Here is a 25,654-nt window from a genome sequence, read left to right on the forward strand (position 1 = left end):
CCGCGTACACACGGTCGGACTTTTCGTCTACAAAAGTCCAACGGACGCTGACGGACTAAAGCTGGCTGGTAATCCGATCGTGTGTGGGCTTCTCCGGACTTTCAACGGACTTTTTCAGCCTCAAATCCGACGGACTTTAGATTTGAAACATGCTTCAAATCTTTCCGACGGACTCGAGTCCGGTTGAAAAATCCGCTCGTCTGTATGCTAGTCTGACGGACAAAAACCCACGCTAGGGCAGCTATTGGCTACTGGCTATCAACTTCCTTATTTTAGTCCGGTGTACGTCATCACGTAAGAATTCGACGGATTTTTGTGTGATCGTGTGTAGGCAAGTCTGTTCGTTAGAAAGTCCGCCGCAAGTCCGTCGAAAGTCCGTCGAAAGTCTGTCGGACAGGCTGTCGGACTTTTGTAGCTGAAAAGTCCGACCGTGTGTACGCCCCATAAGGGCATTGATTTCCCACTGATGTCGAGACTTTCTCTACTCCAAATGTCCACAGTCCTGCCCTCCTAAAGTCTAAAGGACAATAAACTGGCCCTTTGTTTAGAAAGTTTGGAGACCATTGGTCTATAGCAGGGGTCTCTAAACTATGGCCCTCCAGTTGTTCAGTAACTACAATTCCCATCATGCCTAGTCATGTCTGTAAATATCTGTAATGTCTGTAATGTCTGTAAAAAAATAGAGTTTTACAATGCCTTATGGGATGTGTAGTTCAAAAAAGTTGGAGGGCTGTAGTTTGGAGATCCCTGGTCTATAGCAACATGCAGAGGATTTCACTCCATTGGAGATTTTTAAGGCAGCAATATGGTCATCTTATGCTACCTCCTTGACACATAACAGTGTCAATCCTATTGCCCTTACAATGGTGGACTTTGGAAGAGCTGTAGTTTTCTCTTCTGCTTCCAATATTAATAATTAAAAGAGAAGTAAGGGTTTTTTTTTTTTAGAATTATACTTACCTCAGTGGATGCAGCATCAATGCGATGATGCATCTGTCCCCCGGATCCTCTGCACTGAAAACCGAGCGATGGAACACCGCCGATCGCTTGGTTTTCACAGCTCCATGAGCAGACAGCTGCAGACTGTCAGTCACAGCTCTCTGCTCATCTTCTTCCATGCTCATTGGAGCACTGAGCTGTGGAGGGGCGGCTCGCTGAGTGGCTGAGACGGGTGTCAATCCAGGCACCTGGCAGATCCTGACTCCCATTGTCGGATGATGCTATGCCTAGACTGATATCCATGACATCAGCAGAGAGCAGACTTCAGTCCACTCTCTGCTAAAAAAGGGTCACAGGAGTGCAAAACAAATTGCACTCCTGTAATCCATAGGAGAAGCCCAGCCAAACAAGCTTTGGCTGGACTGCTCCTTTAAACTCTATAGGTCATTTTTATGTTTTTAGATTGTTGTGTACTATCTATGCCATACATATTCCATGTGTTAATAAAGGAAAATGACCACAGGTAAGTATACAGTTTTTTGAATTGTATGAGTCATTCAATGCAGGGGCGGATCCAAAGTCTAGTCTCGGGAGGGGCACTGCCAGAAAATACCTTTTTTTGCGAGCAATTTATTGGGGAAACGGCTGGTGTTGGCGCTTCAATCATCACGGCACCATGGTTATTATAGTGTCAGGATGATTGAAGCACATTATTTCTATTCTTACATTGTAATATAAAATGAAATAGTTCAACTCACCATAATGCAGAATCAGTGGGAGCCCTGAGTGTGTCACTTTCCACGTCGCCTGCCACCAAATGCGGATTGTCACTTGCCACGTCACCTGCTACACGTTGTGGATTGTCACTTGCCACGTCACCTGCTACGCGTTGCGGATTGTCACTTGCCACGTCACCTGCCACACGTTGTAAATTGTCACTTGCCACGTCACCTGTCACCAGATGAGGATTGTCACTTGCCACGTCACCTGCCACACGCTGCGAACTGTCACGTCACCTGCTACACGTTGCGGATTGTCACTTGCCACGTCACCTGCCACCAAATGCGGATTGTCACCTGTCAGCAGATGCGGATTGTCACTTACCACGTCACCTGCCACACATTGTGAATTGTCACTGGCCACATCACCTGCCACACGTTGTAAATTGTCACTTGCCACGTCACCTGCCACACGTTGCGGATTGTCACTTACCACGTTACCTGCCACACATTGCGGATTGTCACTTGCCACGTCACCTGCCACACATTGCGGATTGTCACTTGCCACACTGTAACGAGCCCCTGCTCGCTCGGTTCCTCTCTCCCAACACTCCTCTGCTGCTATAGAATCAGATTGCAGATCACACGTCTGATGGTTCAGTCATCCGATGCTCCGGGATTAGAACTACAGCTATGTGCCATTCTAATCCAGTTGTGTAGCTCAGAACAAACACCAGGCAGGCTGTATGTAAGTTCAACCAGGAATCTATTTTATTGAAAGGAATACAGGCTCTTTTATACAGTAAAAGAGGAGGTGTATACCTCCTGCTCATATTACTCTGAACATACACCTGTGACCAGAAACCTAATTAACATGGGCTAATTAACTAATCCCTTTAGACAGCCTAGATGACTCAGACATGACCTTTAGGCCAGACTGGCTGTCTTGTAGCTCAGAAAACCCAATCAACATTATCACAAATCATCACCGAACTCCGAGTTAATTAACACAAACAACAATGGGGATCTAATGACTCTTAGATCCCATACTAGACTTATTTACATTACACATTCTAGCAGGCAACAGACAGACAGGTGGCTGGAATTGACATCAGCATCTCCTAACAGTATTTGTCCCAGCATTATGAATCAGCCAGTATTTCTAATATGGCAAATCCAGGGTCCCCAGAGTCTGTGTGTCCTGGGGGACCAGGACCAGAATCCACAGTAATACCACCTCAAGGGTCCCCAGGCATACAGCTCACAAAGAGCACTGTTCTCCCAACTGCCAGGGCCCACGGTCGATCAGCAAGAGGCTAGCATTCAGTCCCCTCCAAAAGTCTCTCTCCCGGCTAGGTCTGTCACATTTCTCCCCTTTCGGCAGGAGACTAACACAGGAGGAGACCCCAGATGGGTTGAGTCCGAATTTAGTCAGTAGTTCCAGTCCTCTAATGCCTGTACCCACACAGTACCCCAAACAAATTGTTCCAAACAAAGCATTACTCACCCAGCCAACCTCTGCCTCTCTCAGAGAACATATCTGCCACTGGGGAGAGGCCTGGACTAGCCCTTCTCCCTGGAGTCTTTTCTGCCACTGGAGAGAAGACAGGGTGTCTGGGCCCACTCCGTCATGCTGTTGGGGATCTGGGCCGACTGCCCATCATCCCTGGGGTATACAGGTGGTATACAGCAGTACTCGGCCCTGTTGCCAGCCCTCCTGCTGGAAACCCCACACCATCTGCTCCGGCCAACTGTTGGGGAGGGAGGTTGACTGCCCCGCCTCCCTGTAACTCTGTAGTTGTTGCCGGTGCTGGGCAAAGGTTGGTAGCACTCTGCCCTGTTGCCAGCACTTCTGCTGGGGACTCCGCATCCTCCGCTCCAACTAACCATTGGGGCAGGAGGCTGGCTTCCTCCACTCCCAAACTGTGTAGCTGCCATTGGGGAGGTGAGCCGGCTGCTTCCTTTTCCATTCCCTCATCTGGATGTTGAAACAATATGTCTGTGGTACTGTCTCCCAGGTGCACAGATCTTTGCTAGGGAGGAAAGACCACTTCTTCCACCCTGGCCAACTGTTTGGGAGGGACAACGAACACCTCCTCTCCCTTCACCCCCTGTATCCTGATCTGCTGCTGGGAAGTGACCACCTCCTTCTCACCCTGAGCCTCCGGAACCGCCACAGGTGTAGGGCAGAGATCTTGGACCCTCTGTCCGGTTGCCAGCGCTGCAGCTGGGGAAGTTCCTTGTAACTTCACAGATACTTCTGTTGGTGCTGGGCAGAGCACAGTGAAGTTTGGCCCTAATAACAGCTCTTCTTCTGCTGGAGGCTCACCAGGTTGTTCTTCCTAAGCAGAAAAGTCTATCAAATCCCCTGTCTCTGCAACTGGTGTCTGGGGATAAAGGTTCACCATCTCCCCTCCGTGGAACCCAGAAGATGCTATCAGTGCTGGGCAGAGCACAGTGAAGTTTGGCCCTAATAACAGCTCTTCTTCTGCTGGAGGCTCACCAGGTTGTTCTTCCTCAGCAGAAAAGTCTATCAAATCCCTTGTCTCTGCAACTGGTGTCTGGGGATAAAGGTTCACCATCTCCTGTATCTGTAACCCAGAAGATGCTATCAGTGCTGGGCAGAGGTTAGCAGAGCTCTGCCCTGTTGTCAGCACTTCAGGTTTGGGGATGGCAATCTTCAGATTTTCCACTGCCGATTCTCTGGCATGCTGCTGGACAGGCGCATTCCTCCATCCAAGATCATCCAATGCAGAAACAGGTTCATAAAGGTCAGTCAGCACTTGCTGCATCCACCATAAGACCTCCGCCTCCATAGCTGCGAGGCCAGGTTGAAAAAGCACACTGTTACTCTGCCACATTGTCAACTCTTAAGCCAGGATTTCAGAGTTGTCAACTTGTATTTCCTGATAGTTCCAAGCAAAGGGAGCCCCCCCTGCTGCTGAGCAGATACTAGCAGCTGTCTGTAGGCCATCTCAAGCTCCCATTCCTGAACGGCCAGAAACTCCAAATCTTCCTGTGCCCAGTACACTTCCGAGACATTCAGTCTTCGCTCTCTGTGCTCCATTATTTCCTCCAAACGCCACTCCCGATCACTCCCAAAGTCAGGGTCCCTGGACAGCCTCCAGTACAACAATCCCAGGCCATCGTAGTCAAAGGCTTCCATGGGGCTGTCATCTGCTGTCCAAGGACACACTTGGGCTACATACCACTGGAGGGCTCTGTAGCTCTCGTCCAACCTGCATTTCTGCCCGGATCAGCCTGCTTAACTCAGCTGTCCGCTCCTGGTTCGGCTGTTCCCTCAATAACAGCATTTGCACTTCATACTGCGACCAGTACCTTACATGGATGGAGGGGAGAACTTTTCCCTGGTTTCGCTGCTCACGGGCTCACGCTTCCTTCCAGGGTTCGCAGCAGATAGAATAAAACCATTCTAGCAGGACCTGCTCTGATACTGGTCCTCTGTGCTGTATCTGCATCTCTCGCAACCTCCTTCTAAATTCCTCTTCCATGGTGGCTGGTATCTGTACCTCTCCTCTCCTGCTATCTGGACCTTGGATCCAGGTGATGATTTGGATGTGTTCACGGCAAGGAAGCACAACCCCACCATTCCCTCCATGGTTCTCAAGTTAGTCTTTCAGCGTGGCTCTTCTGCAGGCTGGTTTGGAGTGTCCCAGTAACTGGAGAGCAAATCCCACGGCTGCCAACCAATGTAACGAGCCCCTGCTCGCTCGGTTCCACTCTCCCGACACTCCTCTGCTGCTATAGAATCAGATTGCAGATCGCACGTCTGATGGTTCAGTCATCCGATGCTCCGGGATTAGAACTACAGCTATGTGCCGTTCTAATCCAGTTGTGTAGCTCAGAACAAACACCAGGCAGGCTGTATGTAAGTTCAACCAGGAATCTTTTTTATTGAAAGGAATACAGGCTCTTTTATACAGTAAAAGAGGAGGTGTATACCTCCTGCTCATATTACTCTGAACATACACCTGTGACTAGAAACCTAATTAGCATGGGCTAATTAACTAATCCCTTTAGACAGCCTAGATGACTCAGACATGACCTTTAGGCCAGACTGGCTGTCTTGTAGCTCAGACTTATTTAAAATACACATTCTAGCAGGCAACAGACAGACAGGTGGCTGGAACTGACATCAGCATCTCCTAACAGTATTTGTCCCAGCATTATGAATCAGCCAGTATTTCTAATATGGCAAATCCAGGGTCCCCAGAGTCTGTGTCTGGGGGACCAGGACCCGAATCCACAGTAATACCACCTCAAGGGTCCCCAGGCATACAGCTCACAAAGAGCACCGTTCCCCCAACTGCCAGGGCCCACGATCGATCGGCAAGAGGCTAGCATTCAGTCCCCTCCAAAAGTCTCTCTCCCGGCTAGGTCTGTCACACACACGTTGCAGATTGTCACTTGCCATGTCGCCTGTCATCAGATGCGGATTGTCACCTGCCGTGTCACTTTCCTGCTGAGGAGTCTCTTGCTATGTCCCAGAGTCAGGCAGCAGAGAGATCATGTAATGTCTCTGCTGCCCACAGCTGCCTTCACAATGAGGGCAGAACTGCAGGGATGCAGGGCGGGCGCAGGCCACAGGGTGGTGAGAGATGATGTCATCTCTCTGCTCCCCTGGCTGCCGGCTCCCTGATTGGCCAGCAGCCCACTCACAGTCACACACGGAGCCGCCCAGCTACCCCCCCTTTCTCACCCGCCCACTCACTGACCTAGCCGCCCGCACTGTCACCCGCAGCGGAGCCGCCCACACGAAAAACCAGAAGTGCTTATTTTAAAGGCTTATATGCAAGTTATTGCCATAAAAAGTGTTTGGGGACCCGGCTCCTGCCCCAGGGGACATGTATCAATGCAAAAAAAGTTTTAAAAAATGCAGTTTTTTCAGGAGCAGTGATTTTAATGATGCTTAACCACTTCTACCCCCTTCCTGACCAGAGCACTTTTTGCGATTCGGCACTGCGTCGATTTAACTGACAATTGCACGGTCGTGCAACATGGCTCCCAAACAATATTGATGTCCTTTTTCCCCACAAATAGAGCTTTCTTTTGATGGTATTTGATCACCTCTGCAGTTTTTATTTTTTGCTCTATAAACAAAAAAAGAGGGACAATTTTGAAAAAAACGCATTATTTTTTACTTTTTGCTATAATAAATATCCCCCAAAAATATATAAAAAAACATTTTTTTTCCTCAGTTTAGGCCGATACGTATTCTTCTACATATTTTTGGTAAAAAAAAAATCGCAATTAGCGTATATTGATTGGTTTGCGCAAAAGTTATAGCGTATGCAAAATAGGGGATAGTTTTATGGCATTTTTATTAATATTTTTTTTTTTTTAACTAGTAATGGGGGCGATCAGTGATTTTTATCATGACTGCGACATTATTGCGGACACATCGGACAATTTTCACACATTTTTGGGACCATTTGCATTAATACAGTGATCAATGCTATAAAATTGTATTGATTATTGTAAAAATGTCACTGGCAGTGAAGGGGTTAACCACTAGAGGGTGGGGAGGGGTTAAGTGTGTCCTGGGCAGTGATTGTAACTGTGGGGGGGGTGGGCTTGCAGTGACATGACACTGATCGCTGCTCCCGATGACAGGGAGCAGACGATCGGTGTCCTGTCACTAGACAGAACGGGGAGATGCTGTTTACATCGGCAATTCCCCGTTCTTTAGCTCCGTGACACAATTGTGGGTATCCCAGAGGCGATCGAGTCCGCGGGTCCTGCGAGCATGGTCACGGAGCTCGCGGAGGGCGCGTGGGCGCGCCGCCGGGGGGCACGCGCGCACGTCGGGAAATCCAAAATATCGTACAGGTACGTTACTTTGCCCAGCTGTGCCATTCTGCCGACGTATATGTGCTGACAGCGGTCGGCAAGTGGTTAAAGTGAAACAATAAAAATGAAATATTGCTTTAAATATCATGCCTGGGGAGTCTCCTTAGTCTGCCTGTAAAGTAGCGCATCTGTGTAATGTGTTTTATTATGCCACAGCAAAATGACATTTCTAAAGAAAAAAACTGCTCGTGGCTGTAATGTAGTATACATATAAATCATTGAAAAAAACGGTATGTGATTCATACTGGATCCAAAGGGCCTGGTAATGGACTGGGGGGGCAGTCCATTACCAGTCCCTTTTGTTCTGGTATGAATATTAAGGGCAACCCCGCACCAAAATTAAAAAAAAAATTGCGTGGGGGTCCCCCCAAAATCCATACCAGGCCCTTCAGGTCTGGTATTGATATTAAGGGGAACCCTGTGCCAAAATTAAAAAAAAAATGTCATGGGGTCCCCTTTAAAATCTATACCAGACCCTTATCCGAGCATGCAACCTAGAAGGTGGCAGGAAAAGGGGGGACAAGAGAGCGCCCCCCCTCCTGAACCATACCAGGCCACATTCCCTCAACATGGGGGGGTGTTTTGGGGTTCACCTCAAAACACCTTGTCCCCATGGGGATGGGGACAAGGGCCTCTACCCCACAACCCTTGCCCGGTGGTTGTGGGGGCTGCGGGTGGAGGGCTTATCATGGAGGTCGAGTTTTTCCGGTTTGTAGGGTTTTTTTTCTTGGGAACGTCGGACGCTGTAATCAAAGATGAATGGACATCACGGGACATTTTTATTTTTTTGTCCCAAACTGTCTACTGTCATTTTGACTTTTTTGACCTTTTTTTGGTGAATGTGTAGGAGTACAATGTACCCGATACCCATTCACATAGGGCGGACCCCAAAACAACCTCCCCATGTTGAAGGCATGTGGCCTGGTATGGTTCAGGAGGGGGGCGCTTTCTCATACCCCCCTTTTCCTGCAGGCTGTCAGGTTGCATGGTCGGATAAGGGCCTGGTATAGATTTTGGGGGAGGGGACCCCCACGCCATTTTAAAAAACATTTTTGGTGCAGGGTTTCCCTTAATACCTATACCATACCTGAAGGGCCTGGTATGAATTTTGGGGGGACCCCCACGCAATTTTTAAAAACATTTTGGTGCGGGGTTCCCCTTAATATTCATACCAGACCTGAAGGGCCTGGTAATGGACTGGGGGGGACCCATGCCGGAATCTGACAATACATTACAGCCGCAAGAAGTTTTAAATGACATTTTTTCCTTTAGAAATGTCATTTTGCTGTGGTATTGTTCTAAACATGGGAAAGATGCACTACGTTACAGGCATACTATAGACACCCCCCAGGCACGATATTTAAAGGAATATTTCATTTTTATTGTTTCACTTTAAGAATTATTAAAATTACTGCTCCTGAAAAAACATCAGTTTTTAAAACTTTTTTGCATTGATATATATCCCCTGGGGTAGGACCCAGGTCCCCAAACACTTTTTATGACAATAACTTGCATATAAGCACTTTAAAATTATCACTTTTGATTTTTCACGTTTTTGTCCCTTAGAGTTTAACGGTGTTCACACAATTTTTTTGTTCTGGTGTGAACTGAGGGGGAGTGTTCGGCTCATCCCTATTCAGTATCTCCTATCTAAAGCTGGCCATACATGGATTGAAATTAGACTGGTTCAGCAGGGACTGACCGAATTTCAATCTATCTATGGGCACTGTAGTTGCATAGAAGTTTATCCAACGATTGACTTCTGTGCAACCACCCTGTTGAATTCTCCATGCTCGATCAGTGCTGCAGGAAGACAATGACACAGCAGGGAGGATTCATTCATCCACCTTGAATGTGTGAATAGGGGGATCTGACCAGTTTTTTCATTCAGCCCGTACATCTATGGGCAGCCTAATACACCACTCTAATACCCACCAGCTAATCCAACAGATCTGGAAAGCACATCCACTAATTTCTGATCAAATACAAATAAACATGATTTTATTTTATATCTACTCTATACTATATCTATCAATTTTAGGATTAAAAAAAAAAAACAGAACTCTAGATACAAATAACAAGATGAATAGCATGTTAAAAGATAAAATAACACAACCAGATTTTTCTGCAATATTCACCTTCAGTCCAGAGATATCCCCCATAGTACCATTTTTCTGCCACTTGATGTCCTCGGTCTGATGGCCAGGATCATTGAACCCACTTCCTCTTAGCCCAGGTTGTCCTGGACCCTCCCCACTCTGTGACTGGACAGTGATATGAGAAGCAGCAAAGTGATGGTCTTGTCTCTGTCACTCTGCTCCTTCCTTCTATCACCACATGAACATGTGCTGCTTTTTCCTCTCCCACTCCAGTCCTGTAGTACTGAGACTGCAAGAGGCGGATAACAGGTTGGATTCAGGTACTTACAGTGTTTGCATTTAAAATGATTACAGAGCTCCATTAATCTGAGTCTTTTATATCTGCCCAGATTTCAGTTTTAATATATATTGTGACAGCAGGCAGGTAAAAACACCTGGTTGCATCCAGGATGGAAAATATGTATGCCCTAGATTCAGGCTTTATGCTGACTTATACCACTAGGGGGAGTGCTGGGAGTCCTGCAGGGGAAGAGTTAATGAGCCCAGCTGAAGTAAGTGGGCTCATTAAGACCTATAGAAAACACCCCAGCAGGCTTAGGGAGATGCTCCATCCTGGAACCAGTTCTGTGATTGTGTAGACTGGGGAGTGTGGTATCTGAGCTTTGCGGTGAGTTAACGCCTGTGTGGCAAAACTTCTCAAAGAGAGATAGGGTCTGGGGCAGCACAAGGCTGCACCCAGTTGTTAGTTAGGGAATCTACGTGTGTAGTAAGCGGTCAAGCTGACCAGGATTTCTTTTCATGTTTCTTTTTGTTTTTCTGTTATTTTTTCAATGCATCTAGTCTGAATAAACCGCACCTTTGTTTTTTGTTTCACCTACCAAGCTGTCTGCTGTGCCTGTTTTTGTGTGGTGAACCCATCCAGGGGGTCACACACACCCGCTGCCGAGCTAACCCCTCACAGTTGGTGGAGAATGCGGGCAGTTTTTTTTTTTTTTAAGGCCAGCATGGAGGAGATACTGAGACAGCTGGCTCTAGCAAATGCAAATCAGCAGCGGACAAATGCAACTTTGCAGCAGAGTCTGGAAGCTCAGCAGAAAGCTCAACTGCAGAGTCTGGACGCTCAGCAACAAGCCCAGCAGCAATCTGAGGCCCGCTTCATAGAGCTGTTACAAAAGCAAGAGCAGAGACTCCAACAACAAATCGAGACATTAATGCAGCAACGGCCGCAGACCAGTGAGGCAAGTGGTTCCACTAATACTGCATCCTTTGGTGTGAGCCGTTTACTGACAAAAATGACTGGAGAGGATGATCCGGAGGTGTTTTTGACCACATTTGAAAGGACTGCTGAAAGGGAAAAGTGGCCTAAGGAGCAGTGGGCTGGACTTGTGGCCCCTCTGTTAACAGGGGAATCGCAGAAAGCCTATTATGACCTAGAGCCGGACCAAGCAAAAGACTATGTGGTGCTAAAAACAGAAATATTGGCACGGCTGGGTGTCACCCTGGCCGTCCGGGCTCAGCGTGTACATAACTGGACTTTCCGGCTTGGAAAACCCCCCAGGTCTCAAATGTATGATCTCATTCACCTGAGCAGGAGGTGGCTGCAGCCAGAGACTTTGACCGCACCAAACATTGTGGAACGTGTTGTTATGGATCGTTTTCTGAGAGCTCTTCCTACTTCCATCCAAAAATGGGTAAGCCATGGAGACCCAGAAACTGCAGATAAGCTTGTGGATCTGGTTGAGAGGTACTTGGCTACAGAGAACCTGACCACCTCTTCCAGGGACTCACGGACTTTCCACCCTAAGACCAGACCATCCCCAGTGGCGGGTAAGATGACTCCAAGGGGTGAGGGTGGAGAGAGTGAGAAGGTGGGGGTTCAACCTAATGTCTGGCGGGAGCAGCCCGGGAAGCCCAGGCCGCAAGAGGCAGCGAAAAAGATTATTTGCTACCGCTGCCGGCAAGAGGGACATATTTCAGCTAATTGCCCAGTTGTGGATGAACCTATGCAATGTGACTTTATAAGGGACAGACGTCAGTCGATGTTTGCGACAGTCGCTTGTACTGCCATTCGGGGACCTGAGAAACATTTATGTAAAATGTGTATTAATGGTAGAAATGTGGATGTGTTGCTGGATTCAGGTAGCCTGGTGACATTGATAAAGGCTGAATTAGTTACTACAGTGGTCTCTGGGAATAACAAGGTGGCTGTTATTTGTGTGCATGGGGACACCCGAGAGTATCCTGTAACTTCAGTGTTTTTTGAGACCCACAAAGGTAACCTCTCTCATCAGGTGGGGTTAGTGTCTCACTTACCACATGATGCCATTGTGGGAAGGGATTTTCCAATGTTCTGGGAACTCTGGGATTGTCCTGAGCCCCCCACTGGTGCCCCTATAGACCAGAAAGATGATGACCAGAATTCCTCTGAGAGTGGTGAGGACTCTCCAGAATTTCCCTTGTCGGTATTGGCAGGGGAAACTCGAGAAAATGGGGAGGAGCCAACATCCTCAGATGAAAACATGCCGTCTGTGGAATTTTCAGATCTTGAGGTTCACAGGGAAAATTTTGCCACAGAACAGTTAAAAGACCCCACCCTAATAAAGGCACGGGAGAATGTGGTGAAAATAGATGGCGAGTTAGTGAACCCAGAAAAAACTTGCACTTACCCGTACTTCACTGTGGAAAGGGACCTACTGTATCGAGTGGCTCAAAGGGCAGAAGAAACCGTTGAGCAACTTGTGGTGCCCAAACCTTACAGGAAGTTGGTGTTGGAATTGGCCCATGGGCACATTCTTGGAGGTCATCTGGGGACAGAGAAAACCAGAGAGAGAGTATTGCAGAGATTCTATTGGCCTGGGGTCATGAAGGAAACAGAAAATTATTGTTCCTCCTGCCCTGTGTGTCAGAAATCGGCACCTATGCCACATTTCCGTAACCCGCTGGTACCTCTTCCTATCATTGAGATCCCCTTTGAGAGGATCGCAATGGATTTGGTAGGTCCGATAATGAAGTCCGCTAGGGGGCATCAGTACATTTTGGTTATAATGGACTATGCCACCCGTTATCCGGAAGCGATTCCTCTTCGAAATACCTCGGCCAAAACCATAGCCAAAGAACTATCACTTGTTTTTAGCCGTGTGGGTATTTGTAAGGAACTGCTTACGGACCAAGGTACACCTTTTATGTCCCGAGTTATGAAAGAACTATGCAAGTTGTTCAAAGTGACACAATTACGTACGTCTGTGTATCACCCCCAAACAGATGGGTTGGTTGAAAGATTCAACAAAACCCTAAAACAAATGTTAAAGAAGGTGGTGGATAGAGATGGAAAGAATTGGGACTGTCTAATACCCTATTTGATGTTTGCCATTAGGGAGGTACCCCAATCCTCTACGGGTTTCTCACCCTTCGAGTTACTCTATGGGAGACACCCAAGAGGACTGCTGGATATCGCCAAGGAAACTTGGGAAAATGAGAGTTCTCCCCACAGGAGTGTGATTGAGCATGTCGCCCTGATGCAAGATAGAATTGCACAGGTAATGCCAATCGTAAAGGAACATTTGGCCCAATCGCAGTTAGCACAGCAGAGAGTGTACAACCGTGGGGCCAAGACCCGTACTTTTTCCCCAGGGGATAAGGTATTGGTGCTAGTCCCTACGGTTGAAAGCAAATTCATGGCCAAATGGCAAGGTCCATACGAAGTTCTCGAAAAAGTGAGTGAGGTGAACTATAGGGTTAGACAGCCAGGAAGGCGAAAGCCGGAACAGGTATATCACGTCAATCTGCTGAAAGCCTGGAGGGATAGGGAATCCCTAGTCGCAGAGACTTTGTCACCGGTCCAGTCTGATTGCTTTGTTCCTGAGGTTGGAATCGCAGTCTCCTTATCGAAACCCCAAAAACAGGAGGTTAAAGAGTTTGTACTTCGCAACAAAGAGATTTTCTCTGAGCTACCGGGAGAAACCTCTGGCGTAGAGCATGATATTATTACCCCGCCAGGAGAAAGGGTAAAACTAAAACCTTATAGAATACCAGAAGCCCGACGGGAGGCAATACGTGGGGAGGTTCAAAGGATGCTGGAATTGGGTGTGATAGAGGAGTCCCAGAGTGACTGGTCCAGTCCTATCGTACTAGTGCCCAAACCAGATGGGAGCTGGCGGTTTTGTAACGATTTTCGACAATTGAATAAAGTTACAAAATTTGACACCTACCCCATGCCGCGTATAGATGAGTTGATCGACCGGCTGGGAACAGCCCGATACATGACAACTCTCGATCTCACCAAAGGGTATTGGCAAATTCCCCTGGCCGAGTCGGCCAAGGAGAAAACGGCGTTTGTAACCCCAGATGGGGCGTTCCAATACAAGAGAATGCCGTTTGGGTTACAGAATGCACCTGCAACATTCCAGCGGAAAATGGACAAAATTCTGAGGCCCCATCAGAAGTATGCTGCAGCTTACCTGGATGATGTGATTATCCATAGCACAGATTGGGTCTCACATCTGCCAAAAGTGCAAGCAGTCTTAGACTCCATACGGGAAGCTGGGTTTACAGCCAATCCAAAGAAGTGCACCATTGGACAGGAGGAGGCCAAATATCTGGGGTACACTATTGGGAGGGGAGTGATAAAGCCTCAAGTCAATAAAGTTGAGGCCATACAGAGTTGGCCACGTCCCAACAGCAAGAAACAGGTACGAGCCTTTCTGGGAATCGCTGGCTATTATCGGCGATTCATCCCCCATTTTGCTTCTCAGGCTGTGCCCCTCACCAACCTGACAAAAGGGAAAGAGTCTGTCATGGTCAAATGGTCCCCAGAGGCTGAAGCAGCATTCCAGTCATTAAAAACCGCCTTATGTAGCCAGCCAGTGTTGTACTCCCCAGACTTCTCTAAGGACTTTGTTGTACAAACTGATGCATCAGACGTTGGGTTGGGAGCAGTGTTGTCCCAGGTCTGGAACGGGGAAGAGCACCCAGTCATTTACCTCAGCAGGAAATTGAAGTCCCATGAGGTAAATTACGCCACAATTGAGAAGGAGTGTTTAGCTGTGAAGTGGGCTCTAGATTCCCTTCGGTACTATCTATTAGGTAGGCACTTTGACCTGGTAACTGATCACGCTCCTTTAAAGTGGATGGCTCAAAACAAGGAGACCAATAGAAGGATAAATAGGTGGTTCCTGGCCCTACAGGAATTCAACTTTACAGTAAAGCATCGCCCTGGCGTTAAAATGGGGAATGTGGATGCTTTGTCTCGAGTACATGCGTGCCTGACTGCGTGTGTTCCAACCCCAAGGTTGAAACAAGAGGGGGGGGTATGTGACAGCAGGCAGGTAAAAACACCTGGTTGCATCCAGGATGGAAAATATGTATGCCCTAGATTCAGGCTTTATGCTGACTTATACCACTAGGGGGAGTGCTGGGAGTCCTGCAGGGGAAGAGTTAATGAGCCCAGCTGAAGTAAGTGGGCTCATTAAGACCTATAGAAAACACCCCAGCAGGCTTAGGGAGATGCTCCATCCTGGAACCAGTTCTGTGATTGTGTAGACTGGGGAGTGTGGTATCTGAGCTTTGCGGTGAGTTAACGCCTGTGTGGCAAAACTTCTCAAAGAGAGATAGGGTCTGGGGCAGCACAAGGCTGCACCCAGTTGTTAGTTAGGGAATCTACGTGTGTAGTAAGCGGTCAAGCTGACCAGGATTTCTTTTCATGTTTCTTTTTGTTTTTCTGTTATTTTTTCAATGCATCTAGTCTGAATAAACCGCACCTTTGTTTTTTGTTTCACCTACCAAGCTGTCTGCTGTGCCTGTTTTTGTGTGGTGAACCCATCCAGGGGGTCACACACACCCGCTGCCGAGCTAACCCCTCACAATATATAAAATACATCTCATTATCGAAAATTATTATTACCTTTCTCTTTTTATATGCATAAATATTCACCTTATTCATCCAGTCAATCAGAATCAGCTGATCACACATCGGAGTAAGAGGTCGATTTTTTACTCGTGCTGACAGCGCGAGGAGGGAAAAAAAAGCCGATTACCGGCTTCTGTAAACGGGACATTGGTCACTCACACAGAGAGGCACTGCCGCCTCATTAGTGCCCACCAGTGCCACCTACCAGTGCGCATAAGTACTGCTAAGCAATGCCCACTAATGCCACCTATCAGTGTCCACCAGTGCTGCCAATCAGTGTCCACCAGTGCTGCCAATCATTGTCTACCAGTGTTGCCAATCAGTGCCCACCGGTTTTGCATCACCAGTGCCACCTATCAGTGCTGCCTATCAGTGTCACCTACCAGTGCCTATCAGTGCCACCTATTAGGTCCACTTATCAGTGCCGCCTACCAGTGCCCTTCAGTACCGCCTATCAGTGACACTTATCAGTGCAGCCTTATTGGTGCCTCCTGATAAGTGCCCACCAGTGCAGCCTATCAGTGCCCATAAGTGCAGCCTCATCAGCGCACATCAATAAAGGAGAAAAATTACCTGTTTGCAAAATTTTATAACAAACTATGAAACCCCAGTAGTGATTAAATACCACCAAAAGAAAGCTCTATTTGTGTGAAAGAAAATGATAAAAATGTCATATGGGTGCAGTGTTGCATGACCACGCAATTGTCATTCAAAGTGCAAGAGTGCTCAATGCTGAAAATTGGTCTGGGCAGGAAGGGGGTTTAAGTGCCCAGTAAGCAAGTGGTTAATGAGCAATTACAGTAAGTACAAGATCTCTGTACTTTTCTACATGTTAATGGGCCAATACCAGCTGCTTATGAAAAACAAGTCTGCTGAGATTTTTTAATACACCTATATTATGAGTAATCACTGCTCAAGGTTGGTCTCCACCTGTACCACCTTCACTGCATACAACCAGGTGCTGGCCCTGTTCGTTATGGGCTTCACAGTAGAGGTAAAGTGTCTGATCGGCCACACATCTGATAAAATCACCTTAATATAGACATATTCCTAATAGACACTCCACAATGTACAATCGAGGGAAAATGGCACACCAACTAGTGCTATTTTCCCTCAATTGTACATTGTGGAGTGTCTATTTTGGAATATGTCTAAATTAAGGTGATGTTATCAGATGTGCAGCCAAACGGACCATTTTCCTCTACTGTGAAGCCTGTAATGGACAGGGCCAGCACTTGGTAGTATGCAGTTGAGGTGGTACAGGTGGAGACCGACCTTGAGAAGTGATTACTCTTCACTCATAGGCTTACTATGGGGCTTCCATGTTCAGTTTGGACCGGAGGGCCCTCAGAATAGGTAAGCATAGACATCCTTCCTTTACAGGGTAGTTAGTATAGGGCTTAGAATGGGGGTGAGAGCAGGGTTAGATTTGACTGGACTTCTACTTTAAACAATGTGAATAGGCTTTTTCAGCACAGTAGATGAGGAGAGCCAGAATACAAACATTATAAAGAGCTGAGAGCTCCATCTGCTGGATAAAAAAAATAGATTTTAACATTTCAAATACAATATTTCAAAGTTACCTGACTAAAAACACGAAAAAAAGTTTGTATTTTAAACAACTTAATAAATGAAATATACTCAAACACAATAGAATTTGCCTTTAAAGAAATAATCTTCTGCAACCTAAAATGCAAAAATCAGAAAGTGATGAATCATTAGGGGACAAGTCACCTCGTTCCTTCTAACTCAGCTGCGGCTGATGATGTATGCGACCAATCATATGCTCCGGTACGGTCATGTAGCCATCTGTTCAGTTCCATGATACATTTCTCCTGGAATTTTAATATGACTATATTTCTAAAGGAATTGGAGGCAGAATAAAGATTGTGAATGGCGGAACCAATGCTGATGTCAATCAAAAATGTACCCTCAACTCGACCTGGAGGAATATTAGAGATTCAGATGTTATCTTACCCGAAACTAATTTCACTGCCAAAAAAAAAGATTTCACACTTTCATAACATTTGGCATTTAATGACAGTGCTAGATGAAAATAGCTTTAAAAAATTATTCCCAACCAATTAATAATATGGTTCTGGGATTTCCTGCTAGGCCCAGACTTATATGTCACATTATCTTCCATATATGAAAGCACCAGATGAGCAAGGAGCTGAGAGAGAGAGAGAGAGAGAGGGTAAGGTGAGTATAAAGGGATCAGAGGGCCATTTGCAGAGAAACAGTCACTTTGCTCTACATCTGTTCTGATCATTTAGGCTCCATTCACACTTGTGCAACTTCAAAATTGTGTGATTTCCACTGTGACTTTACAGTGTGATTTGATGCGAGTTTGATGCCACGTTGGACGAGTGCGACTTTATTGCAACTTTGGCTTTGACCATGTGACTGCGTGTGCTCTACAAAGTCGCACACACATGTATATGATTCAGGTGCAACTTTAATGTGACTTTTGAGGGTTTACATTGAAGTCTATGGGCCTCATGTCACATGAAAATCTGAATTAGTACAGGAACTACTTTAAAGTTGCTGTGACTTTAAGGCCTTATGCACAAAGTGCGTTAAAAAAAACAGGCTGCAAAGCTAGTACTGACACCAGGAAAAATGCCCTTTTAGAAGTGTTTTGCATTGGCGTTAATGTTGTTAATGCACACAGAGTTCCTCCTTACATCAGAGTTTGCAGGATTCCCCCTTTCATGCTGCATTGGTGTTTAGCAGTGTTTCTCTGCCCTCATCTATTTTCCACTCCCAAATCCAATTACTGCAGCTTAAAAACACTTGACGGGGCTTAGTGCTGTATACAGCGTTAGCACACATTTAGCCACGTCAGGCGTTTTTATAGCTGTAACGCTGCGGCCTAAGAACGCTCTGGCTCTGGGGTTTTCTTGCAGCTTGAAAATGCCTATGACACTAAAAGCTCCTAAAAGCCTATGTGGACACATAGAATAACATGGAGAGACGTTTTTAACCTGTAAAAAAAAACGTCTGATGCTCCTAAAAGTGAAAGGAAAAACGCCCTATGTGCATGAGTTTTAAGTCACACAAATATGAACAGTACTCATTGGAAAACATGGGGTGCAACTTGTCATGTGACTTTGGGGTGCAAAGTTGCATGACAAGTCGTACAAGTGTAAACTGGGGCTTAAAGATAGAAAACAAATATGATAATGTTTGTGAATTGACCTTTTGCAAGCAAATAAATAAAACGTGATAATATACTGATCAAGAGTGACATATTCACCAAATAAAACCGTCATAAGAAATAAATTATGATTTGCTATTGTCTCATCATAATGTGGTACCAGTTTATGATTTTGTTTTACAATAATCTTCTTTGGATCAGGCTGCCACTGTTGACCTCTCCACCTCAAGTTGGAGTTCTCCATCTCTTCATTGTGCCAGTGGATGGAGTAAATGGACAGAGGCTCAATCTTGAAGTTGTTGTTTGCCTCCCATGGAAGTGGCACCCAAGACAGCTTTTCACAATAAAATGTTTTTTAACACCCGCTGTAGAAGTTTCTAAAAATTCTTTCTAGAACCCAACTTTGATTGGAACTGGTCTAAACCCTTATCCTGGACTTGCTTACTCCAGGAACATTAATTACCCAAAAGTAGACTTCATTTATCCAATTATACTAAATCAGAGGGAGATTGGTTGCTCCAGAGGAAACCCATTTTTTTGTGTTGATCTTTGTTATCTATTTAGAAAATTCAATCTAATCTCATGTACATTTGTGATATAAAATATCAATCGGATCAATTTCAATTGCAGGTTGTAACACAACAAAATGTGGAAGAGTCCATAGTGAGGTGAATAATTTTTTTTATAGAAACAGCATGATTTTTTTGCAAGAAATAAAGCATTCCCCCTCTACCAGAAATAGAAAACTGTGAGGACAGGGCTATGGGGACTCCCATGTATGTTAGTGATACTCATAAGCTCGTACACACGATGAGATTTTTGTCAGGGAAGTGTGTGGTTACAGACTGTTGGCCTAAAATCTGACCGTTAGTACGTTCCATCAGACAATTGTTGTCCAACTTTCCACCAGCAAATGTTGGATGGCAGGCTAGTAAATTTTCAGTGGACAACGGTCTGTTGTCAGATTTTCATACTGTCTGTATACAAGTCCGTTACACGAAAGTCCAAATACAAACATGCATGCTCGGAATCAATGCTCACCAAATACGGCATTAGCAGAAGGTGCCCAAAGGGTGGCGCTCAAGAGCTAAAATTCCACATAGTACGTTACTACGTTCGTGTTTGTTGGCCGACAATTATGTGCCATTAGTATGCAAGACAAGTTCCTGGCACACGCCCTTCAGACAAAAGTCTGATGCTCTGTTGGTCAACAATCCTATCGTGTGTACGAGGCTTTAGATTTATTAACATTTTTTGTTAAAAAACATCAATCTATGCTGTACATACCGCTGCTGAACTGATAGTGAAACATCGCCATTGGAAATTTTATAGAATCCTCTGCAAAGACCATGTCCTCCTTATTAGAGAAATAAGTATCAAGAAAATCTCTGGAATCCATTCCATGTACATGATAGAATTTATGTGTTGTGGAATCCATCGTCCTGCAATGCTGAACTTCACCTCTTTGATTTCTGCTTTCAACTAAGCTTTAATGTTTGAGTTCTATTTATATTCCTTTGAAATAAGGTGGTTACATTTTATTGTAATATAATCATAAATATATTTATAAAGCAGTCATGGGAATAGTGCTGACTGAGGTATGATTGTCATCTGAGTTTGCAAAGGTTTAACCACTTTAAGACCAGGCTTTTTTTTTACATTTGTTGTTTTGAAGTAAAAATCTGTATTTTTTGCTAGAAAATGACTTAGAACACCCTAATATTATACAGTGGGGAAAATAATTATCTGATCCCGTGCAGAATTTGTAAGTTTGCCCAAAGAAATGAAGGGTCTATAACTTTTTATCATAGGTGTATTTTTGTAATGCTAGAGACAGAATATCAACCAAAAATCCAGAAAAACCACATCAAACAATACTATAAATTGAGTTGCAGTTCAGTGAGTAAAATAAGTATTTGATCCCCATGCAAAATACAACTTAGTACTTGGTGGAGAAAACCTTGTTGGCAAGCACAGAGGTAAGACGTTTCTTGTAGTTGGTTACTAGGATTCAGTGTTACCAACTCCCACTGAAGTGCAATTTACTGGCAGGATGCAAAAATTTACAAACAGTACCAATTTTTTACTGACATAAATCATGAAATTTACCAACAGAGACACATTTTTTACTGACACTACGAAAGTACCTAAAATGCCCTTATACAGTGCTGAACAGTGCAAACATCAATATTTTCAACTATAGACATGTAGCTAGTGCTTTTAGTAATGTCTTTAGGTTACATAAAAGTCAAAAACACAGAGTTCCTCCTTACATCAGAGTTTGCAGGATACCCCCTTACAGTGCAAGGGAATTCTGATGTAAAGGGGAATTCTGCAGATCATGATCTAAGGGGGAACTCCGATGTAGGGGGGGGGGGCTCTGGTCACCAGAGACTGCCTTTTATCAGAGTCCACTGCATTCTCCTTTACATCAGAGTTCCCACTTACATTAGGGTCTGCAGCATTGCCTTTTACATCAGAGTTCCCCTTTACATCAGGTTTTCCAGAATTCCCCTTTCAGACTGATGTAAAGGGGAACACCTGGAACTCTGATGTGGGGGGCACTCTGGTGACCAGAGTCCACCTTCTGCAGAGTGAATACACTAACGTGAGAGGGTTATTGATATCGCCTGGAACCCTTATATCAGTGCCCCCTTACATTGTTGTATTTACTCCCCCCTTACACCAGTGACCCCCCCCCCCGAGTGGTCTGACAGTGCTGTCACTGACCTCTCAGGTGCACCGTGCAGGGCTCAGTCAGTCGGCTCCAGCTTGGTGGCTCTGGTTTTATCCTATAGTCTCTTCTCTACAGTCCACACTGACTCCTCCCATAATCCCCATCCTGGCGTCATTCTAACTTTCAATGCCTCTCCAGGCTCCCCCTCAGAGACTGCAGATATGATACAAGACAAGAGGTGGTCAGAGATTGCAGACATGGTACAGAGATGGTCAGAGATTGTGGGCATGATACAGAGATGGTCAGAGGATGTGTACATGAATGATACAGAGGTGGTCAGAGGATGTGGACAGGATACAGAGGTGGTCAAAGGATGTGGACATGGTACAGAGGTGGTCAGAGGATGCGGACATGAATGATACAGAGGTGGTCAGAGGATGTGCACATGGTACAGAGGTGGTCAGATATTAAAATGCATTCATTTTAATTTTTCCTGATGAAATTCAGTATCCGTGCATTACAATGCAGTCAGCAATTGGTAACACCTCCAGAGAGGTTATGTTTTCCTGTTCAGAATCACATTTAAAACCCTGCTTGATAAACTAATTTAGGTGCATTTCTTTCTCCTGAATTTCCTCTCTGAATAAAATATTAAATGGGCATTACAGGGAAAGTTTCCAATATTCTGCAAATGAAGAACATATTTTACACAATGAATTTATCAGCGACATCTACAGGTTATATTCAGAATTGATTGTAAAGTCTTGTTTTTTCTTCTATAAAAATAACAAACATGTCATTCTTACCTCCTCTGTGCAGTGGTTTTGCATAGAGCAGCCTGGATCCTCCTCTTCTCAGGTTCCTCTTTGGCTCTACTGGCCCCTCCCTCCTGTTGAGTGCCCCCACAGCAAGCAGTTTGCTATGGGGCACCCGTGCCAAGTCACCGATACCCGTGTCCATTTAGACATGGAACTGGGGCCCGGCCCCACCCCCTCTCTCTCCTGATTGGCTGACTAACTTTGATTGACAGTGGGTACCGCTGCTGAGTCTCAGCCAATCAGGAGGGAGAGTCTCAGATGGCCGAGACACTCATGGACATCAATGGTCAGAGATGGGGCTCAGGTAAGTATTGGGGTGTTGGGGGGGCAGCTGCACACAGAAGGCTTTTTATCTTAATGCATAGAATGCATTAAGATAAAAAAAAACTTCTGTCTTTACAACTCCTTGAACTGCTTCAGCCCAGGAAGACTTTACCGCCTTCCTGACCAGAGCACTTTTTGCGATTTGGCACTGCGTCGCCTTCACTGACAATTGCGCGGTCATGCAACGTTTCACCCAAACAAAATTGACGTCCTTTTTTCCCCACAAATAGAGCTTTCTTTTGGTAGTATTTGATCACCTCTGTGGTTTTTATTTTTTGCGCTATAAACAAAAAGAGCGACAATTTGAAAAAAAACACAATATTTTTTACTTCTTGCTATACTAAATATCCCCCAAAAATATATAAAAAAAACAATTTTTTTCCTCAGTTTAGGCCGATATGTATTCTTCTACATATTTCTGTTAAAAAAACGCAATAAGCGTATATTGATTGGTTTGCGCAAAAGTTATAGCGTCTACAAAATAGGGGATAGATTTATGGCATTTTTATTATTAATTTTTTTTTTTTACTAGTAATGGCGGCGATCTGGGATTTTTATCGGGGCTGCAACATTATGGCGGACACATTTTTGACACATTTTTGGGACCATTGGCATTTTTACAGCGATCAGTGCTAAAAAAATGCATTGATTACTGTAAAAATGTCACTGGCAGGGAAGGGGTTAACACTAGGGGGCGATCAAGGTGTTAATGTGTTCCCTAGTATGTGTTCTAACTGAAGGGGGGGAGGGGACTGTGTAGGAGAAGAGATAGAGCGCTGTTCATACCTGTATGAACAGACGATCTGTCACTTCTCCCCTCAGAGAACCGGAAACTGTGTTTACACACACAGATCCCGGTCCTTCATGTGCTGTGAGCTATTGCGGGAGCCCGGTGGTGACTGCGACCGCCAGGCACTTGCATCAGCTCTGTGGGCGAGCAGGGGGGCATAACATTGTTTTGCACAGCCGTGCCATTCTGCCGCAGTACAACTGCGGCGGCTGGTCGGCAAGTGGTTAAGGGCCACACATACGGGCCGCATGCCAGGTGGCATAGAACAATTCAATAGAAATTGGCCGACATTCGGCCCTTCTGTTGAAGGGGCATGACCGAAAAATGTCTGCTGATTGCCACCCCATCAGAATTCTCAGCCAATGGCTTAGAGCGCTGACCAGTGTGTTCTGGCAGGGTCCCCTGTCAGAACACAATAGCTCAGCCGGGGAGATCGCTAACATCAAATAGTTAAGAAAACGGCTCCTCCTGAGCTCTTCATTTTTTTTTGTTCAGCCTGCAAGAAAAACTGTTATGCTGAGTTCAGACGATCGGACATTCTGACAACAAAATCCTGGATTTATTTCCGACGGATGTTGGCTCAAACTTGTTTTGCATACACATGGTTGCACAAATGTTGTCGGAAATGCCGAACGTCGAGAACACGGTGACGTACAACACGTACGACGAGCCGAGAAAAATGAAGTTCACTAGCCAGTGCAGCTCTTCTGCTTGATTCCGAGCATGCGTGGAATTTTGTGTGTCGGAATTGTGTACACACAAACGGAATTTACAACAACGAATTTTGTTGTCGGAAAATTTGAGAACCAGCTCCAAATTTTTGTTGACGGAAATTCCGACAAAAAATGTCCGATGGAGCCTACACAGGGTCGGAATTTCTGACAACAAGCTCCCATCGAACATCTGTTGTCGGAATGTCTGATTGTGTGTACGCGGCATTTGTGTGTACCAGGCTTTATAGACAGAAAAATTAGAAAAATTAAAAAGTTGGAAATGCTTATCTCCTGACTCATTCAGTTCTGCAGTAAATTTCTGCTTGAGTTACTGAGCTGTATAAAGGAGCTGAGAGCTTTATAGGTGGCTAGAAATATTGTTAGTAAATATTAAGTATGTGTATGCAATATTTCATATTTTCCTGACTTTGGGAGGGGGGATATGGGAAATAGCAATCCCAAACAGGATATTGCACTATGCCCCTAGGAAAATAAGAGCATCAGAACTGTCGGTAAGTGGAAGTGTGAATTTGATAATAAAGTTGGAAAGTTGGCAGTGTCTCCACCCAGGGTGGGGCCTCTGTGAACAGTGGGGATTCCCTTTCTTTAGAAATTAAACAGAAACCTAAACAAAGTAATTGGGAGCAGAGGAACTACTGCAACAAGCATATACCATTATTAATCTCTATCCACAGCGCTGTCCTTCTTGTGTCAATATGGAGGTGGAGCCTGGCACTCAGTATCAGCAGCAGTCTTTAAGGGATCAGTCCCAAGAAACACATTGACTTGTACGTGGCTGGGAGGAGGTGGCTGTGGACCATGTCGTCCTTAGTGACCCAGAGGACTCCGGAACGAATGCCTCAGCAAACCTACGTTGCATGGCCTCCCTGATCCTGCAAAGCTTGCGTAAGGATCCTCGTATTTGTGGTATCAAGGAGAAGAACCAATACTGGATGGCAACCCTCCTTGATCCACGTTACAAGGGTAAGGTTGCGGATCTTATCTTGCCGTCGCAGAGGGAGCAGAGGATGAAACATCTTCGGGAGGCCTTGCAGAAAGGTCTGTGCAATGTGTTCCCAGAGACTGGGAGGTTACAAACTCCTGTATCTGGACAAGTTGTTGCTGAGGCTTCGGTCAGTCAAAGAAGGAGCGGTGGAGAAGGTGGCCATCTTACCGATGCATTCAGGCAAGTTTTTAGTCCACAGCCCCAAGGTATGATCGGTTCCAGCAACCATCGTCAGCGTCTGTTTTACATGGTGCAGGAATACCTAGGGGCAAGATCTGACCTGGACACCTTTCCCACCAAAAATCCTCTGGGTTACTGGGTCTTGAGTAGGTATGAGCCGAACACCCCCCTGTTCGGTTTGCACCAGAACATGCAAACGGGCAAAAAATTTGTTCGAACACGCGAACACCGTTAAAGTCTATGGGACATGAACATGAATAATGAGCTTCGAGTTCGAGTCGAACTCATGTTCGACTCGAACATCGGCTGTTCGAAAGTTCGCCGAACAGCGAACAATTTGGGGTGTTTGCGGCAAATTCAAATGCCGCGGAACACCTTTTAAAAGTCTATGGGAGAAACCAAAAGTGCTAATTTTAAAGGCTTATATGCAAGTTATTGTCATAAAAAGCGTTT

General features: G+C 45.5%; 1 protein-coding gene across 1 annotated transcript in view; it reads right to left on the reverse strand.

Moving 5' to 3' along the window:
- The window catches only part of LOC141111257 (indolethylamine N-methyltransferase-like), a 76,881-nt gene extending 56,682 nt beyond the window's left edge, over positions 1–20,199 (reverse strand). The window contains exons 1-2 of the mRNA XM_073603400.1: positions 19,981–20,199; positions 17,268–17,475 (exon numbers count right to left, since the gene is read on the reverse strand). Of these exons, the coding sequence (XP_073459501.1) occupies positions 17,268–17,475; positions 19,981–20,131 (359 nt within the window). The 5' untranslated portion in view covers positions 20,132–20,199. The remainder of the gene's footprint in view (positions 1–17,267; positions 17,476–19,980) is intronic.
- Between the last annotated feature and the right edge of the window lie 5,455 nt (positions 20,200–25,654).

Source organism: Aquarana catesbeiana, linkage group LG10, assembly GCF_042186555.1.
Source record: "Aquarana catesbeiana isolate 2022-GZ linkage group LG10, ASM4218655v1, whole genome shotgun sequence".
NCBI lineage: Eukaryota > Metazoa > Chordata > Amphibia > Anura > Ranidae > Aquarana > Aquarana catesbeiana.